General features: G+C 36.0%; 1 protein-coding gene and 1 pseudogene across 2 annotated transcripts; one reads left to right on the top strand and one right to left on the bottom strand.

Moving 5' to 3' along the window:
• Window positions 1-730: 730 nt before the first annotated feature.
• LOC122014534 lies at window positions 731-4448 on the bottom strand. Of its 2 annotated transcripts, XR_006120700.1 has the most exons (7): window positions 4194-4448; window positions 3851-3918; window positions 3739-3768; window positions 3473-3661; window positions 2782-3382; window positions 2503-2697; window positions 742-1154 (listed from the first exon to the last, which is right to left on the bottom strand). XR_006120700.1 is itself a non-coding variant. In XM_042570776.1 (6 exons), the coding sequence occupies exons 1-6, from the start codon at window positions 4287-4289 to the stop codon at window positions 2569-2571; spliced, it is 1113 nt and encodes a 370-aa protein (XP_042426710.1). In that variant the 5' UTR covers window positions 4290-4448; the 3' UTR covers window positions 731-2568. The 2 variants fall into 2 exon arrangements, 1 of the variants encoding a protein (XP_042426710.1); XM_042570776.1 differs by having other exon boundaries at window positions 731-2697.
• Window positions 4449-7760: 3312 nt separating this feature from the next.
• Window positions 7761-10768, top strand: LOC122015588 (annotated as a pseudogene).
• The last annotated feature ends 10775 nt before the right edge of the window (window positions 10769-21543 follow it).

Here is a 21543-nt window from a genome sequence, read left to right as displayed (position 1 = left end):
AGATGAGAGTGATAATATAAATTGATATTCTTATAAATTGACAATGCTGGGCACGCCACTGCTCGACGCCAGCATCGGGCACAAAGTTCTCAGTGTCGGTCGAGCACTGCCGGGCAGGGTGCAGTGATGCTCGGCATCGACAGCCATGACGAAATAAGAAAATGGGAGAGGGAGAGGGAAACACTTGCACGCCGGAGGGGAGATCGCTGATCGTAGAGGAGAGTATGTCGGAGGAGGAGATCGCCGATAACCTCAGAACATGATCGCGCAAGGAAAGATCCGGAGACGTGAACCCTAATATCTTCCCAAATTTAGTGACGAATATTAATTATCCGTCAATATTAGCATCAAAATAATTAGTCGGTTGCTAATATCTCTGGCTAAATAGCGACGGATATTGTGTTATCCATCACTACTAGTGACGGTCTTTAATAATCCGTAGCTAATGTATGGTTTGGTTCTGTTCATTTCAATTACACCCCTAACAAAAGGGTGCTACGTAGGTTCCATGGTTCGGCAAGCAGGCGAAACGATAATTTTCTTCCTACTTTGGCGAGAGAGCAAAGGTGGCGACCCAACAGGAGTAAACAAGTTTCATTAATTAAATAAATTGCCTGCTATTCAATTTGATTGATTTATTTATTTTTGTTTACTCAAACAAACATGTAACTCTTACTAATCTGAATATGGAATTTATTGACAGATCGTCAATTGTTAAATTACATCCCCAATGAAATCGACAAAATTTTTGTATCACAATTTATCACCGCATCTGCGCAAATGCAATACTAACATAGTTCTTTCAACTCACACTTATAGAACTTGCTTAGCCATTATGAGACGACACAGTGCCTTGAAACAAGGCAAGACTCGAAGGTGCCTTTGGTATCCAAACAGGGAAATGGAAATATAGAATGATGAATCATTCTCAATTCACTCCATACGGAATGTACACTTAGCTGCCATTATATCCACTCAAGCATTTGAAAAGTACATAATCCCAAGACTTCAACAAGAAAAACTAATATGATATCAAAATATATGGGAAAGTCACATGTTTCGCCCAAGGTATGATGACTAAGGTGGTGGAAGGAATCATAGCTCAGAGGGATCTATATACAATTGAAGCACCATATCCATCCATTGCATTTTACCTGTTAAAAGAACAAGAAATTGTACTCCATAGAAACGAATTCTCAAGTGCATCAGTTTAAAGATTCACTTTAAATTTTTTTAGCTTGCAAGATTCACCCAAGCACTGCCGATTGAAAAAGCTTATGTTCACTGTTAGTATTTAAGAAGTCAGAAAACATAAGAGGTGAATCGACACATAAAACGTGGTACAGCCAACTTAGCAGGCCCTCACAATTGCCCCACGCCATTGGGAGGGAGTTCAGCACAGATCCAAATTAGCAAGTGCATGGTAGGGCTCTGCATTTGACCCCCCGACCACTACAGTTATTATCCCATGCACTTACCAACTAAGCTAGCCCGGGGACCAAGAGGTGAATAGACACATGGACTATGTTCACTTGGCTCAATTAGTTAGAGGTAGAAAATATCTTGGAGCATATATACCATTCAAATGAGACCTGTTTGTGATTGGTATTGATTAGGTGATGAAGTAAAAAAAGGATACATCATTCACTTAGCTCAATTACTAATACAAAGCTAGTATCACTATAAAACATACCATGGAGTATATGTGTGAGGATACATCATTCAAATGAGAGAATGTTTTTGATTGGTATTGTATAGGAGATGAAGTAAAAAGGGTAACGAAGGCAAAGATGTGAGGGGTACATTAGGAGTTTGTTGTTCTAAGCATGTAATTATAGAAAGATAAAATGAATCAATTAGTTCAAAAAAAAATACAGCGGTCCTTTTGGCTCACTTAATTTGTGCTCAGATATATAATCAAAAAGGCCCTCACTATGAAGTGTGTGATAACCTGCTACCTAGCCTTTCCCTTGAAGGGAGTGGCAATACTACATGACTCGAACAGAAACATAAGAATATCAATATTGCAGAGAAATTAACTTAAAAAGGAAAAGAAAGAGGCTCAGAATCAATCAGATAAATATTTCTTAAGCTATGTTATTTCATCATCATCATATCATTTTTCTGCCCGTATTACCCAATCACCCATTATCTCTTTCTCTGAAAAAAGAGTTAGGAAACAACTTAACTATTCTCACCTCTCTCCTTACTATTTTTTTCTTCTACATTCAAGTCCATTACTAACTATTTTTCTATCTCTTCAAAATATGCAAGTTGTGATCGTAATATGGACATGGAATAGAGCGAAAAAGAAATTGCATTCTTAGTATGATGAACAATACAGGATTTCCTTTCCAGGTCTCAGGAAAAAAATCAGCTTATTGCAATTGAAGTTTACTTAGCATAGTCTAACATTCATCTCAAGTGGGTTGTTGATTCCATCAATAGTTTGTATGTAAAAATAAATAGTTAACTCATTTCATAATAGTTAACTAGGAATACCTAGTTTATGTGTTTAGTTTCGAAGATCTGGGATATAGCAGCTTGCCTCTAATAATATTTTCTTTGTTAAACAGAGACAAATTTACTTCTTTCAGCACCAGCAACGACTGTCTGTTTTGTCACAGCTACATTTGTTTGTGATTTTGGTTTGTTGAACCCACTTGCAGGCTTCCTAATTTTGTTTGAACCTAAAACCTGCAAAATATTATAAAGATAAAAAATGGTTGAAAATGGTTAATATGCAAGTAAAGATGGTGATATGGAACCTAATACTATAACCTTGGATTTTGATTCTTTGCAGACAATTTTAGCACTACTTGTTATAGTTTGATGCTGCAAATGTTGAACTCTATGTTTACTCTTCTTTTCATGCACCTTTGGTAGACTAGCTAGTGACTTCTTACTTTCATTGCCCCTTCCATTTTTTGCTGAATTAGTAGAATGAGCATTCTCAAGTATGCTTCCAAGGCTGTTAGAAGAACCAACACTGGATTTGCCAGATGAAGAATTGAGCTTGTGCAAGAGATCTTCAGTCTTGTTTATTTCTTTTCTGGAGCATAATGTCTTCCTATTGCCTGTCAAGTTTGGCTTGATAGCACTGCTAGCAGTTTTGCAGGCTATCCTCAAAGTTCCTCTCTTAGGAGTGCTTCTTGTAAATCCAACACTCACCTTGGATCTTAAATTCTGATACTTAGACATGGCAGTGCTTGATGGGGCCTTTCCAGATATGATATTCGTTTCAGTAATGGAGATTTCGTTATCAGTCAGTAAGCACTCAGATGGCGTTCTTGATAATGAACATATCGTGATTGTGCTTCTTGAGGTCTCATGAGCAAGATCTTTCTTTATTTCTGTCTGCAAACTTGTTGCACCCAATTTCCTAGGGCGTTGAACAATCATCAAATTAAAAAATCTGTGAAAACATTCAGAAACATCTTCATTAGGATAATGTATCACGGTATACTAATACCTAACAGGGTGTTGTTTAGCAGTGGACTCGCGCGTACTCTCCAACCACTTTCTGCTCTTGTAATGCTTGCCTCTAGATCGCGAGACAGAGTCGGGAACCTCAGGAGAGTGGCATCGCAAATTATGCAATCTCTCTTTATCTTTGCCATGGAGGTATTTCTTCAGTTTCTGAGATGACATTTGATGGAACCTGAAACAAATGCACTGTTAACTCAGTAGGAATCCATGGCAAAACTGAGTATAACCTTAGATATGAAGGAAGCTTACGAATGTGATACCAAAAACCAAGCACTGTCACTGGCAACACCAAAACAGGTAGAGTTACTCATACAGATAATAGATGATAATGGTGAAATAAACTTAGAATTAGACCGCTCACACGTCTTCTTGGTCCATGAATGGAGCTTCCATTGTAAGGTCTGCCCACATTGGGGCTTCGATTTCTTCCTGGAATACATTGCTAGCCGTGAAAATTTGTAAAAGCAGAATAAAACATAGACCAATGATGCAAGACCTAGAGCTTCTGTCCCGATCAAAATGGCACACAAAAAAAAACATGATCTTGTGATTCCAAGCCTAGTGTTTAGCAAAAAATAGTCAGATAAATGCAGGATGCTTTTAGAAAAACTTTATGATGTCAAATCAAAATCCAATCCCAATCAATCCAAGAAACGACACGCATTGAAATCACAGAGTCGATGATAAGGCTCAGAGGTTCGCACCAAAAACGCCCAGTGATCGATGGCATCACTGTTGTTGCATTGGATCACCGCTGCCTTAGCAACAGAAGATCTTCCCTTCTCCGCCTTCAGACCCATCTCTTCCAGCTCTCCTGCCCTCCACTTCGCAATCTGCTCTCTAGCTGCCTTCGACGCACACCGGACCGTTCGGATTTGGGAAGGCGACTCGAATTCAAAGAAAAAACGCAACAACCTAGCACGTGTAAGTCATGTGAGTGTTACCCATCTCGCCGATGGATCGGTTAGCCCTCAAGGATATCGAAGGGATGGATACAATCGAAAAAAAATCCGTATAAATATACTGTATGCGGACATGTCGTAAGTTTACTCTTACACCCTTAAAGTTTTGGTATTTTACTTAATCGTATAAGTAAGTTTTGATATTACTCAAATCATAAATCAAGTACTCACCTTTCATAATATTAGAATCACATATCATATTCTCAAAATCCCTCTTTTTCTCTTTGGCAACTAGTTTTGATCAAACAAATAGATGATGAACTTAGATGACTTCGAATCACTTAACAAAATATCCTTATGTATTTATATTCCTAATCTGAATTTGATAATTTAAAATGAGAGTAATGAATTTTTAAATTTATAAAGAAAAATTTGTGCAAGCTGATTATAAAATGTATGCTTTCAACTAACACTACTAATGGATTCTTAGGGTTCTCCTTGTTTGATAAATATCAAATTTTTAAAATTTTAAATCGTTTAAATATATCGGCCAATTTGAACAAAATTGATGAATCTGAGTAAATTTGAATCACTTCAAATTAAAATCAATGTTATCAAATCTAAATTTAATAGTGTAAATTAAGAACGGTAAAATTTATAATTGGTAAATTAAAAATTTAAAGATGCACTCATAATTTAATTCATTGGTCTCAATTTATGGTATTAAATTTGGATAGGTGTAAATGCATTAAAAAGTTTTTAGAGTATATTAATTTTAATTTGAAACGATTCAAAATTCTCTAAGTCAGTATATGATTTAGGAATATAGTATATGATTTAGGTATTATAAAAAGTGAGTAATAATACCAAAAATTACATGAATCAGTAAATTGTTGTAAAATTTTGAACATCTTATCGCAACACACCTTTAATGTCAATGCTATATAAAAAATGGCCCAATATTATTTTTTATTTTTATTATACCATAAAAATAACGTGCTCCCATTGTCCTATTTTATTCATTTATATATCAAACTAGACCAGACCACACTCAAATCTCACACTCGATGCGAATTTCAAGCGATAATAAAACGTACAATTAAGTAGACGATTGGTCCTTGGGATTATTTAGAACAGTGAGCGACCTCCCCAGCACCTGCCGCTTTCTCTTCTCGATGAAATCCATCGCCCTCTGGTTTATGTCCGATATCGCCTTCGAAAGCTTGGCCGGCGGATGACTCTCTTTCGCCTCCCTCTTCGACGGTGCTGTCTTCTTGAGCGCCTCGACTTGGATCTCCTCACGCTTCTCCTTAATGGTCACGGACTTCTTCGCGGTCGCCTTCTTCGAACCGCTCTCCGGCGAGGACTCCCCCTGCACCTCGACCAGGCGCCCGTGGATGATGACCGGAACCCGCTTGTCCTCTTCTAGCTGCACGCTTCGGGAGAAGGTGTCGGCGAGGAAGCGACGGAGCCTCTGCCAGATGCCGGGTGGCGGCGGCGGCGGCGGCGCCGTTCTGTTTCTCCTTGCTTCCATGATCGAGAAGCAGACGCGGTTGTGGACAGCTAAAACAGAGTTGTATTTGAAGACTTAAGGCAGAGATTGATGGAAAAGAACGAGCGAATCCACCTTCCGTGAAGAATCCATTCCCTTAATTTGCTCTGCAGCTGAACCAAAGAATTCACCGTTCTTTCCGTAAAAGATTTGGCATATGATTCCACGCTTCTCATGCTTCCAGCTACTGAGGCATCTCTGTTTCTCAAAGCCTCTATTTTTTTAAGGATGGATTGTTCTTTTTACCGTGAATTAAATTTAATAGAGTTTTTTTAATTCCATAAAAAGTTATTCCTTGATTTGATTGCTCTGCATTAACCGAGAGCATTTCCTTTTTTATCATCGAGCCTCCAGGCGAGGGTGCTGTATTTTCCGATCCATCGTCACTGAAACGGTAAGGGATTCCACTCCAAGAACATCACCTTTCTTTCGCCGTGCGGATGCTCTGTTCTCCGCTCTGTATCGTCATTAATTAATTTCACTGAAAGTCTGAAGCATAAGAGGATTTCTTTCCTACAACATTACCTTTCTTTTCCTCCGCTTCAAGAACCTTTCTTTCCGGAGAGTCGACGGGAACCTTCACAGGAGAAGCCACGGTACCAAGTTTACTGCGAGCGCAAATGGTAACAGCAACTCGGGAATCTTCTCCTCTCGCATAACTGGTTTGTCAAACTGTAGAAGCCGTGGAGGAGGAAGCGTAAGAGCCTTGGGTAGATGCCGAGAGAATGAGATTGCTCTTCTTCATTCTTGTTGGCCGTTTGAGTTACTCTTCAACTATGTGGCGTATGGACATGGAATTCTTATTTACCGTTCCTGAAATAAAGGAAGAATTTTTTTTTTATTATCTTAGTGACCGCTGAGAAATTTCAATAAGGTCAGACTGATTTCAATAAGACTAGACCGATCACCCGTAAACTGAATCCGGATAGCAACTATAACAGCAATGAAATATGGCATCAGATAATTACGTTGGAGAGCATCTATCGTTCAAGTAATATTAAAATAATAAATTAATAATGTTATAAAAATATATTTTAAAAAAAAATGGAAAATGCCTAGGATCCATGTTTCCACCTGGGCTGCTGGGCCTGCCCATCAGAGGCTCCTATCTCATGCAAGTAGGATTGTAAATAAGTCGAGCGGAATTAAACTTTAAGTGTTTAAATTTGTTTGATAAGATAATTGAGTCGAGCCGGTTCGAATTTAAAATGAACCAAGTTTTTAAAATGAGTGTTCAAGATTGACTTGGTTTATTTTTTATGAGTTTGAGTTTGTTTAAAGCTTGGCTTGAGCTTGGTTCGCTTAGATGTTATCAAGCTTTCAATTTAAGCTTGGCTTGAGCTTGGTTCGAGCTTGACTTGAGCTTGGTTCGTTTAGATGTTATCAAGTTTTCGATTCAAGTTTGTTTGATTGTTTGAAACTTTTAATTGTTTGATTGATTATTAAGATTGATAATTTAAATTTATTTATTTATTTTATTCTATTGTTTATTTAGCATATCTAAAAGACTTTTATTAATAAATATAGTTCGTGAACAATGTTCATGAATGTTGTTCTCGAATATTATTCACGAACGTTGTTCACGAATATTAACGAACTGAATATATATATGTTCAAGTTTATTTATTTAGCTTAACGAATTGTCCAAACTTATTTGTTTAATTAATTTTATGTATATCGAATATAAAATTTGTTCACGATTCATTTATAATTTACATATGGGTCGTGCATGTTACACTGACCACCAATCGCGTCAAGGGTACAATTGGTGCCACGTGAATGGATACGTGTTAACGTTATCTTTATCTGATGGTCTTCGCTTCTCCCGTTCGACACCCTCTCGGCCCCTCTTCTACTACACTCGCGATGGCGGTGTACATGTCCGCCGCCACGGCGGCAACAGCAACGACCCACTCCCGCTCCCTTATCCAATGCGGCGCCTCCTCCTCGGCTTCGTTATTGTCGATCCGGAAGAACTCGGCCATCCGCTGTGTGAGCACCGCTGCTGAGAGCGAGAAGACGGGCGGGAAGGTCGCGACGGTGAAGAATGGAGGGGACGAGCTGGTGATATGCCGTGTTCTCAACGGAATGTGGCAGACCAGCGGTGGGTGGGGTCCGATCGACCGCGACGACGCCGTCGAGGCCATGCTCCGCTACGCGGACGCCGGCCTCTCCACCTTCGACATGGCCGACCACTGTAAACCCTCGCCGATGAGCTCGTTTTTTCCTCATGAGCGACAGTATATGTTGCATAATAGATTTTTTGATAAAAAAAAAATTGTATCTTGATGATTTTTTTTTGTCGGCAGATGGGCCTGCTGAGGATTTGTATGGTATTTTTATCAACAGGGTTCGCCGGGAACGTCCGCCGGAGCTTCTTGAGGAGGTTAGAGGGTGAGTACACTCTCTTCCGGTGTTTGAAATTTATTGTAGGATTAGCTTTCTAAACTCTCTCTAATTTAGAGTTGGATGCATGATTGGAAGAATCTTTTAGGGAGTAAAAGGATCCTGTGTATGACTGTTATTCTTTTACTTACCACTGAATTCATTCTTTGAGGGAATTAAATTCTTAGTAGACAACTGAAGAATTTAGCGTAAACCTTGTATGCAATTCTTACACCATGTTTGGCTCACAAAATGGAATTGACGGGGAATATAATAGGTATTCTTGAGGAATGAAATATAAACGGAATACACAGTTTGGTTCAAGGAATGGAATAGATATTCCATTCTCATTCCTCTATTTTTGCAGGCAAAATAATAGGTACGAGACATATATGACTATGAAGAATATTTCATAGGTTTGAAGAGCTATAAACCATTTAGGCATAAGCACAAGCAATTATGTACTAAAATGAAATAATTAGGTTTCATGTCAGAATTGGAATTGTTAGCGTTATCTTTTGAACCAAAGATGAGAGTTGTTCCATCATAATTTATTAGAAATCCAATAGTTATTTTTATAACCAAGTATGTCATGAGGAACTTTTCTGGATGTAATGTGATGCATTTTCAGATTGTGCAATGGATCCTCTGCCTTCATATTTTCTGTCAAAAAGATAGACTTAGGTATCGTACTATCAGACGATCCTTATTCCTACATTATGTTATGAATATGTATGTCTTCACAATCAACAGTAAAAATCTCCATGCTGGAGTTGCAATGTTTGTTTACATATTGTGACTCAGGGATCATTTTGCCACAGGCTCACCAAATGGGTACCTCCTCCAGTCAAAATGACAAGCAGCTATGTGCGAGAGAACATCAACATCTCACGGAAGAGGATGGATGTTTCTTGCCTTGACATGCTTCAATTTCACTGGTACAACCTTCTTCCTTTCACAATTAAATGTATGGTCTCCCCCTAATCAAAGTTTTATATGTTTTAATAAAATATGGTGGTAAGCTATTGGGACCAGCGATTTGTTGTCATTCAAAATATTGATATTCTCATTTATTTTGCATTATAGTCACTATCTAGTCATTTAGTAGTTCATACTTGATCATCCCTTGTCGTCGAAAGACCACTTTATTCTTTGTCTGCTGTCGCCACAAGGTTTGATTTGATTGTACTTTCTTGTAAGACAGGTGGGATTACTCTAACCCTGGGTATCTTGATGCTCTAAAACACCTAACCGACCTTAAGGAAGAAGGTAGGATCAAATTTCTTTATGCTTCCTTTACCCTTTTTCTTCCACTTGTAACCTATTCTTGAGACTTTTCTTTGCTATGACTAATTGAAAGTTGTCAACTTTCTGACTTTCACATGCCCCGATGTCGACTGTTTTGTAGGTAAAATTAAAACCGTTGCCTTGACAAATTTTGATACTGAACGCTTGCACACAATATTGGAAAATGGAATACCAGTAGTTAGCAACCAGGTAAACAATTTAGAATGAATTAGTGAAAAACAAGGCTCAATGAAACAACATTTGTTTATTTTGATAAATCTAAACAAATTTCTCAGTAGTTTGAGATACAAGTATCTGGAATGTTTTCAGGTGCAACATTCTGTGGTGGACAGGCGCCCTCAGCAGAGAATGGCTGAACTTTGTCAACTAACTGGCGTGAAACTCATAACGTCTCTATCGTTTTCTCACTTGCATTCTTATATTACTCGAACAATTTGAACATTAGGATTTTGAGATTTTTGTGGTACAGATATGGGACTGTAATGGGTGGTCTTCTATCAGAGAAATTTCTGGATACTAATGTGTCAATTCCTTTTGCTGGTCCTCCATTGAATACACCATCTTTGCAAAAGTACAAAAGGGTATGTTTGGCGAATGTGGTGGTTGATATATAAGCACCTTTCTATGTGAAGGGTGAAAAGGTTTTCAATGATTCAGAAATTATTGAATGCATATTTTCTTGGATATGTGATAGATGGTCGATGCTTGGGGAGGATGGAGTCTGTTCCAAACTTTGCTTCGAACTTTGAAGAAAGTGGCTTCTAAACATGGGGTCTCAATTCCTACTGTCGCTGTGCGTTACATACTAAATCAGGTAATGACATCAATATATGTACTTCTGATACTAGAAGCATGATATGTTCTTGTTTGCGCTTGCAGCCATCAGTCGCTGGATCCATGATAGGTGTTAGGCTTGGCCTCTCGGAGCACATTCATGACACCAACGCGATATTATCACTTGTATTGGATGAAGAAGACATGAACAGCATCAGCGAAGTATCATCAAATGGGAGGGATCTGCTTAAAGTAATAGGTGACTGTGGTGATGAGTACCGACGAATATAAACACATTACATTGACCTAATTATAGACACACTATTCGTGAAAATTTAAACTCTCCACTTTATGCTTATTGAAGGGGTTCACATAAACTGAATCCGCCAGTATTTTGCATCAAGGAATAAAAGCCTGGGATACTTATATGGATGGTACGTAACCTCTCATAGTAACCATTATATAAGCCAATCAAAACTGGACACAGGCGGCAGCAGCAACCGCAGCCGCGAGCAAGACTAGCAGGTCGCAGCTGGCGTGGCCATTTGCCGCGTTGTGACTGCCGCCGCGGTAACGGTTCCTCGGGTAGTGGCTTGCCGATCCACGGAGTGATCTGCCTTTCAACGATCTCTCTTCCTCTGCACAACCCAAAGATTGAACTTTTATAAGCCATCCATTTCTCTTGGTGAGAATTGATTATACTTTGAATCACTCACCTGTGTGTTCGGAGTAAACTATGAGGAAGAAGATGAGGAGGAAAAGGAAAGCTAATATCCGACTCTTCGTCATCGTCGAATTATTCGATGTGGCTGCTCACTAGAAAAGGTAACAATGAACTTACTCACGCCAAGAACAATGCTGAATGCATAAGATATATATACAGCGAGTGAGCACGTACAAAAATAGTGGATTCTCTCCTCGATTTGTAGGTAAAGTATCAACTACACGCATGCACACTGGGTTTTGGGCGGCACGAAGATTTTGTTCTCGAAATATCGGAAATCTAATCTGATAATTTTATTCTCGCGTTGGTCAGTGCGAAAGGAATTAATGGTTTTTTTTTTATAAAAGTAAAAGCATATAAGTTTTCATGGGTCAAAAATCAAACTTTTTTTTTCTAAAATAAATAAATAAAATAATTTTTCTTCTAAAACATCGATAGCGCTCTCCACAGCCTGTTATGGTGTAAATATCCTAAAATTCATTAGAATTTATTATTCATTTAAAAAATTAGACCGCCTTAATCAACATGTGCACTTAATTAGGTAGTTTTAACTAAAATTATTATGTACATTATGAATTTTAAAGATTATGAAATTTAAAAGAATTATTGAAATAATAGTATGTGATATAAGAGTATCCACATTAACTACTCTATCTAAAGATTTTACCTTAAATTTTGGATAGGGTAATTATAAAAACTTTATATCAGTTATTTATCTATTTCCTAAATTTAGATTTAATGAATATGATTTTCTAAATTTAGGAAATGAAGCTTTTATCCTAAGACTTTATTTGGGAGTTTTAAATTGGAGAGAAAGAAAAAGATTTGGATGAAAAAATTAAAAAAAAAATGTTTGGGAGTTTTTTTTTATGTAAAGGAAAAGAAAGTGAAGGAAGAGAAAGTTTTCCTTTCATAATTAAAAGATTTTCCATCTAAAAATGGGAGGAAATGGAGGAAAAATCATTAATTTTTATATCAAATATACCCTTCAAAAGTTAATACAAAATAAATATATCCCTTGATAAAGTTGCTTTCTCTTCCAAAGGTTATAAAAGTCAAATAAATATTTTATTAAATATTTTCCTTTCATTTCCTTACAACTTCCAAAAAAAATAAAATAATTTCCTTTCTTTTCTTTCCTCCACTTCCAAATAAAACAACACATCATTTCTTTCTCTTTACTTTCTCTTCCAAAGATTTTAAAAGTCAAATGAATATATTATTAAGTATTTTCCTTTCATTTCCTTGCAATTTCCAAACAAAAAAAAATAATTTCCTTTCTTTTCTTTCCTTGCACTCAAATAAAACAACACATCATTTCTTTCTCTTGGCTTTCTTTTCTTCCAAAGATTATAAAAGTCAAATGAATATATTATTAAGTATTTTCCTTTCATTTCCTTGCAATTTCCAAAAAAAAATAATTTCCTTTCTTTTCTTTCATCTGCTCCCAAATAAAACAACACATCATTTCTTTCTCTTCCTTTCTCTCTCCTTCCTTTCTTTTCTATTCTTTTCTTTTCCCTTTCAACTTCCAAAGTAAGCTTAAAAGTAAAAGAATATTTCTTTTCAATCTCTCTTTCTCCTCATTCCATAAATATAATAATAAAAAATAGATAAAAATAATAAAAAATTAAAGATAATAAAAATTTTAGGATAATTGATATAGTATGTAGTGAAAAATGATTATCTAAATTTAATCAAGTAAATTATTTATCTTAAATTTTAGATATAGTGATACGGAAATTAAAGTAGATGTTATATGTTTTTTTAATAATTCGTTTTGAAATAATTATCATAAAATCTATTATATAAGCATTTTATAAATTTAAGAGTAAAATAATTTTTAAAATTAAAATTGACTATTTGGTTTTTTTTGGGGTCAAAATTGATAAATTTGACTAGTAGGTTGGCCAAAACTATTACTTGATTATTTATAAAATATATGTAGAATAAAATAATTTTCTAAAATGCATCTATCTATCAATTTTAAATTTAATAATAAAAAAAAACTATGCAAGATTTTTCCACAATTTACCAAATGACTATTTTTAAATTACCTGGTAACTATGATAGCCTATTAAAGTGTATCTATTTATCCTACTATTTAATTAAAAATTTAAACCTTTAAAAATTAATTTCTGTGAAGCACACAATTAAATTACCTTAATATCTTTTTGTTTCACACTAAAAATAATTTAAATACTTATTAGTAATTTTTTAGTTATTTTTTATATAAAAAATATGTATTGTCGTTCTTTTTACTCTTACATCTTAAGATTAATAACACTGCGAATAGAGAAACTTCTATAAATATCTTGGATCGGCAACGTTAAAAATTATACCTTTTTCATATCTATTTTCATTAGTTTAATATTTAATATAAAAAATTAAATTAATTTTTTTTGAGAGATTGTTACAGTAGCTTGTTGTTGATTAGGGTTCTCGAATGTCATTATGGTCATGGCAAAGCAACTAAACGAAAGTGATGTTGGCTTGCTTATTTGTATTAGCGGTAGGGTGTTTTAGGGTTTTTAAGCAGGGTCAATTTAGTGATTGAGCATGGTGGTCTGCTTATTATTCTAGGACTAGTGGATTGGTATAGCATAGCTTAGGGTTTTGTGCATATCGGATTTGCTTCATAATCGATTCCTTCTTTCTGAATATACCCTTTCGCAACAAGTCTTGCTTTGAAGGTTTTCACCTTCCCGTCTGCCCCTCTTTTCCTTTTGTAGATCCATTTACATCCAATAGCTTTTACACTATTTGATGATTCTACTGACTCCCATACTTTGTTAGAATACATAGATTCTATTTCTGAATTCATTGCATTTTGCCAAGATGTTGCATCTTTATCTTGGAGTGCTTCGTCATATGTTCGGGGGGCAGGTTCATGTTTGCCTGGGATCAAGTCCGACGACTCTCCCAAAAACATAAATTTTTCAGGTTGCCTAACAACCCTCCACTACGACGAGGTATTGTCTATTGTTGTGTATCATTTGTGATACGTATTCCAGTTTCTTGTGATATTTCATCTTGCACTATTGGTACTAGACTAGACGTGTCCTCTCTAATTTTTTCTAGAACAATTTCATTTATGAGCTTCCGGTTCATTACATAATCTTCTTCTAAAAATCGAGCATTGGTGCTAACAATAATCTTTTGATTTTTAGAATTATAAAACAAACCACCTTTCGTTCCTTTAGGATATCCCACAAACAGACAAACTTCTGTACGCGATTCCAACTTGTCAGCGTCTCCCTTCAGCATATGTACTGTACTACCCTAAATTCGAATGTGTTTCAAACTAGGCTTACGCCCATTCCACAATTCTATGGGAGTAAAGGGTACTGATTTAGAAGGTACCATATTCAGACTGTACACTTGCTATTTCCAGAGCATATCTCCAAAACGAATTTGGTAATTATGAATAACTCATCATCGATCTAGCCATTTCCATAAGAGTCCTATTCCTTCGTTCTGTCATACTATTCTGTTGGGGTGTACCAGGTGCAGACAATTGGGATTGAATCCTAGCCTCTGATAAGTAATTCCTAAACTCTCCAAAGAGGTATTTGCCACCACGATCAGACCGTAGTGTCTTGATACTTTTACCATGGCGTTTCTCCACATCAACCTTGTACTCTTTAAACTTATCAAAGCATTCAGACTTACGGTGCATCAAGTAAATGTACCCATATCTCGAATAGTCATCTATAAAGAGACAAAATATTCGAAACCACCTCTTGCCTGGATAGACATAGGACCACATAAATTAGAATGAACCAGTTCCAACACATCTTTGGCTCTATACCCCTTGGCCTTAAAAGGTCTCTTGGTCATTTTACCTTCCAAGCAGGATTCGCAAGTTGGAAAGTTTTCCAACACTAATGAACCCAAGAGTCCATCGGCTATTAGTCTTTGAATCCTACTCAAGTTCATATGACCAAACCTTAGAGCATCCACAATGCTCTAACGTTATAACACCCACCACCTCATCAAAAGGCATGAGGTCCACTGCTACGTATTCGTTATAACAACACTCTTCTTTCATCCACATTCCTTTTAACGTTAATACTCATTATTCATGGGCTCCACCATCCACTCACTCATCTTAAAACTATATCATATTAAATAAATATATTTTAAATATGTTTTAAAATATTTAAATAATTATTATTTTTTTAATAATAATATTATGTTTAAAAATATAATTTTATTATTTTTCAAAAATAATATTAATTTTTTAAATATATTTATTAAATAAAATATATGTGTGTGAGAAAACGAAATTATAATGTTAGGAAAACGAAATTACAATTGAACTTACATATAAAAATAATATATGAAATATTAATTCACGGATTGTTGTTGTTGTTGATTAGTCCTAGGAAAACGTACCGGTTCCACTGTACAAAATTTTTTGTACAAGTATCGAACATTTCCTTAAATAACCTATTGTGTTCTTTAGAAGTTAAATTAGGAATCGCAGACGGAACTTAACATCATTGATTCCAAATTTAACTTATCTGTTCTTAATGGTTTAGATTTGAATCGCAAGCGGTACTTAACACTATTGATTCAAATCCACCTATGTTATTAATTCCATTAAATATTAATTTCTAAAATTGACTTCCAGGACTGCATGGTGAGGCACATGACCTTCTTGGATATGGGAGCAATCACCACCACCTAGACAAAGCCTTTTAAGGAAAGCTAATATTTAATTTCCTTAAATAACTCTAGGTTAACCAAAAAGAACAATCGAATCACAAATTCGAAAAAGAAGAAAACACAAACTCGAAAAACTAATTCGAAAAACTAGATCTAATGTCTCTTGTATTTAGAATTCTTACAAAGAAAATAACTAGTATGATGCGGAAGAAAATTACTAGTTATACCTTCTCTTTGTAAGCTAATGACCTCGAGATCTTCTGTCGTATTCCTCGCCTCGCCTTGGACGTCGTGTGGGCGACGATTCTCCAAGATGAACACCACCCAAAAGCTTCTTCCTCTTCTTCTAAAATCCGGCCACCACCACCACCAAGAAGAACAGAGCAAAAGGGAAAAGAGAAGGGAGAGGGTCGGTCACACCAAGAGAGTCTCCAAGCAAGAGAATAAGAGTTGTATCTCATAAAGCCTCCTCACCCCTTCTTTTATATTAGTTGTCCAAGGCAAATAAGGGAAGAATTTTTACAAAAATTAAAATCTTCTTCTATTTTTTATTTTTCCCTTTTAATTTTTTCTTTTCTTTCCTCTTGATTGAATCAATCACCAAATTTAATTGATGATGATTTTATTTTTTTATAATTGGTCGGCCCCTTGCTTAAGCTCCAAGCAAGGTGGTTGGCCACCACATCAAGAATAAGGAAATATATTTTTTAAAAAATTTTACAAGAAGAAATCCTCTTATAAAATTTACAAGCTCTCTTTCCTAAAGTAGGAGTTAAAAAAGGAAAGTTCTAAAATTAAAACCATGTTTTAAAATTTAAAACTTCTCTTATAAAATTTCTTTTTTTAACATGATGATAGAAAATTTAAATTTTAAAACTTATCTTCCTTTTTTTCTTAAACCATGAGGATGGTTAAAAAATGAAAATTTTAAAACTTTTAAATTTTCATGTGACCTAATTCAAATAAAGAAAGTTTTATAAATTAAAATCTCTCTTTTAAAACTTATAGTTTTCTACAAAGAGAAGATTTTAAAAATTCAAAAACAACCCTCCTTATTTGAATATTGTGGCAAGCCCCTACTAGCTTGGTCACCAAGCAATAGGGCCGGCCCCTATAGAAGAGGATGTGGCCGGCCCTTGCTTGGTCACCAAGCATTGGACCGGCCCCCTTCTTGGACACCAAGAAGAGTCTTACATTTGGATGAACTTGAGGCTATAATGAGGCTACGACAGGGACCTAGAGGAGAAATTGGTTTTGACCTTCTGATGAGCTTGAGTATCCCGTGCTGGCCCCGAACACACAACTCAAGTTCATCGATAATAACTCATTCCACTAGAGAGTTATTATCGCACTACCGCACCAATCCCAAATTACATTATGGGTTCATTCTTATTATGAGTGTGTTAGTCTCCTTGTATTTAAGATAACGAATGTCCACTAATTGAGTAAGTTACTGACAACTCACTTAATTAATATCTAGCTCCAAGAGTAGTACCACTCAACTTCATTGTCATGTCGGACTAAGTCCACCTGCAAGGTTTAACATGACAATCCTTATGAGCTCCTCTTGGGGACATTCTCAACCTAGATAATTAGGACACAGATTTCTTCTATAATCAACAACACACACTATAAGTAATATCATTTCCCAACTTATCGGGCATATTGATTTATCGAGCTAAACCTCACCCTTTGATAAGTCAAAGAAATAAATATTAAATATATGTGCTTGTTATTATATTAGGATTAAGAGCGCACACTTCCATAATAACTAAGGTTTAATTCTTTTATTAAGTCAGTACAAAAAGAACTTACCTAAATGGTCCTACTCAATACACTTAGAGTGTATCAGTGTAATTTATTAGTCAAGATAAACTAATACTTAATTACACTACAACTATTCTAATGGCTTATTCCTTTCCATCTTAGTCACGAGCAACTATTTATAATTTATAAAGAACCAACAACATGATCTTCTGAGTGTGACACCACACTCCATGTTATCTACTATATAAATTAATTGAACAATTACATTTAACAAATAAATATAAATATTAACCAAATGTGATTCTTTTATTTCAAAAAATAAATGTTTACAAAAGCTAGGCTTTTAGTATACACTCTAACAGTTGTATTACCCCCAGATATGCTCAACTAAGTCGGCGCGAAGTTGGTGATGAACTTGAGTGTCACGTAGCTCAGAATTTGTTCGAAGATTATCCTGAAATCCTTGGTTTGTGCCATGGATAGGTTGTGCGGGTTCGTCACCTTCTTCGTTGTACCAATTTGTCACGTGACCTCCCTCATCCTCAACAATCATATTATGCAAAATAATGCATGCTAACATGATTTGTTTTAACTTTTTCCTATACCAATACCGAGCTGGACCTCTGACAATTGCCCATCGAGATTGTAGCACCTCAAATGCCCGTTCAACATCTTTTCCTTCACGCTTGTGTACTCAGTGAACTTTGTGATAATATTGTTGTAGTTTACTGTCAGATCCTCCATGGTCGATTTTACTTTGTCTTTTCCCTTTCTTTTTGCTGCCTTTTGCCCCATTGGATGAGTATCTTCATAATCGTGATCTATACTAACATCTTGGTTGGAGGAGGTGTTGCTTGCTCCCGACTATGAGATCCTCGTCTTCTTTGTGGCCACAAAGTGATCAGCGGACTGTGGAGTAAACATTGGACAGTCTTTGACAATTCTCCACACATGTTCGAGATTGAATGCAACATCATTATTTTTGGATAGATATTTTTCGTACGCAAACCGCAATATATCTTCATTACTGTGACCACTTCGATATGAACTATAAATACTATTGTAATTTGCGTTGAATCGATATACCTTCTTTTGGATTGTATTGTGCCAATGTGATCGTATAACATTTGCACTTCTGGTGCTTGAACCTAGGGGAAGATTTTCATTGTAGTAGCTTGCAACCAGTCCCCAAAAAGCATCCGCCTTTTAATCATTGCCGATTATTGGATCATCACTGATAGTGACAAAACTTCTCGCTAAGACCTCGTCTTCAACCTTTGTCCAACTTGAACGCTTTCTTGTACCCTCAGCATTTGAAACCGCCTTTTCTAAATTGACCACCTTAATTAGAGATTCACGGTCGGAAAGTTGAGTCTCTGGGGAAAAAGTTGGAGTTGCAAGTTCATTCGACATCAAAGGAGTGAAAGACATACCAGTTGTGTGCGGGGTACCATATCCATGAACAACCGACAGTGTGAAATACGGATGACTCATGTTTTGCCAATATTCGGCTGGAAGCGGTTGATATGGACCTTGAGGGGCATAATTCAGATGATTCATAGAATTTCCAAAACCTTGGAAATTTTGAAGATTTATGATAGCCGTGTACTAGAACTATTAGGCACATTAGGGCAGACCTTTATCAGTATAAACTTATAGCCTTCGGTAGTTAAGACAATGTCCAGGTTTCTTTTTCAATCTATGTAGTTGAGACCAATAAGTTTGTTCTCTTTCAATATAATAGCCAGTGGGTTGAAAGTCATCCTAGGAATCACAAAATAAACTTTAGTCAAGACTCTAAATTTAGAATAATATTGATTTCTCAAACAATACTATTTAAATTTACCAACACCTCAAAACACCGTGAATATTGCATGCCACGTTAGTGTGGACGTATACAAATTCAACATTTGTAAGAGGGTTTACCCATTAATTTTATTATCTTGTAATCCTAACTTTATGACAAATAAAATTAATAGTTGGTTTTCTTTTGATCACACAAATAATAGTAGTGACTTCGTTGGGGAGAATACTATTAAATGTGTCTAAGTGTATACCATTACTTGATACTTAGTCCATTAAATAGGATTGTGTCCCTTCAGTTGGAGAATATCACAAGCTTCTAAATAATTTCCTATAACCATCCATAAAGGGAGTTTGATCTAGTAATCCGCAAACAAACTCATCCGTTCTGGAGGGAGGTACTCAGAGCCAACACGCAAGTTTGTTGCATCACTTACAAACCAGTAATGGAGACCGTGGAATTTATTTACTAATCTCTCTCCCACTTAGTTATTTAAGGTGAGGAATTTTAACCATGCACACACACACATCGCAGCAAATAAAGCAATAAATATGGAAAAATAATTTTCCAACTATTATGACCTTTTCCATCACTGTCCTCCGTGTGCTGCCAAATCTTTAGCCACCGCAATCGAGTCTAGTCGCCGCATCTATCTTGCTTCTTTTTCCGCTGCGCCTCTGGTCCATAAATAGTACCACGCCTCGCAAGGATACGATCCGCGACAAAAATAGAATTTTACATATATCGATCATATATTCCACAAAGGAATGTACATTTAATCTAGATCGAAACAAAAATATAAAATCCTAAAACTAATACAGCTCCTGCTGTATTTAATACATACAATCATGCACACATATAAAATACCCTCGACATATCTGAGGGTCTAATTACACACAATCATATTAGGGCCATAATAGTTGGATCTAGGATGTCTGTAACCAAAGAGTTAAATCTATTTGCACATCCTACTATTATTCTGCCTAAAATATGTATGACATGTGCATGATTAAACTGAAAACCAAACACACAGAGGCAAACCCTAGCTCTAATACCAATTGTTGGTTGCTACTTGGAATATCGTATCGGTTCCTCTGTATAAAAATTTTGTATAAGTCTTGAACCTTTCCTAACAACCTATTGTGTTCTTTAGAAATTAAATTTGGAATCGCAAACAGAACTTAACATTATTGATTCCAAATTCAACTTATCTGTTCTTAGAAGTTTAGACTTGGATCGCAAACGATGCTTAACATTATTAATCCAAATCCACCCATGTTACAAATTCGATTAAATATTTATTTCAGATATCGGCTTCCAGGTTAAACATGGCAAGACATTAGGCCTTCTTGGGTATGGGATCATCCACCACTTCCTATACAAAGCCTTTCAATGAAATTCAATATTTAATCTCCTTATAGTAACCCTAGGTTTAACCATTAAGAACAATCGAATCACAAGATCGAAAAATAAAAGAAACACAAACTCGAATCATAAATTCGAAACCTAGAATCGTTAGTCTCTTGTGTTTGGTATTTTAAAATCCATACAAAGAAAACTAATATGATGCAGAACAAGACAACTAGTTATACCTTTCTTTGTAGCTAATAAACCTCACGATCTTCTATCGTATTCCTCTTTTTATCTCGGATGTCGTGTGGACGACGATCTACCGAGACAAGAATCCACCCAAGTCTCCTTCTTCTCCTTGCAAGTTTCGGCCATCAACAATCTCCTAGAGATGAAGAACTTCGGCCACCAACCAAGCTCCAAGGGATGCTAAGAAACAAAGTCTCCTTTCTCTACTTCTTCTCCAAGCAAAGTCTGGCCACCAACAAGTTCCTTGAGAGTTGATGCCGCCGGCCACCAAAGAAGAAGAAAATGAGAAGAGGAAGAAGATGAGGGTCGACCACCACCAAGAAATTGAGGAGAGGAATAATAGAAGTCTTGTTATGAGGTGAGACATCTCTACCCTTTCTTTTATATTCCTTGGTCTTGACAAATAAGGAAAGTTTTAATTAAAACTTCCTTAATTTCCTTGCCAATGAAAGGAAAATTTAATTAAAAATTCTTTTATTCTATTAATGTGGCCGACCCCTACAACTCCTCCAACCAAGGAAAGTTTTAAACACAAAATTAAAACTTCCTAATTTGTTTCCGAAAATTT

The sequence above is a fragment of the Zingiber officinale genome, chromosome 8B (assembly GCF_018446385.1).
Source record: "Zingiber officinale cultivar Zhangliang chromosome 8B, Zo_v1.1, whole genome shotgun sequence".
Lineage (NCBI taxonomy): Eukaryota > Viridiplantae > Streptophyta > Magnoliopsida > Zingiberales > Zingiberaceae > Zingiber > Zingiber officinale.
Note: the sequence above shows the minus strand (reverse complement) of the source record. Positions and strands in the feature narration are given on the sequence as shown.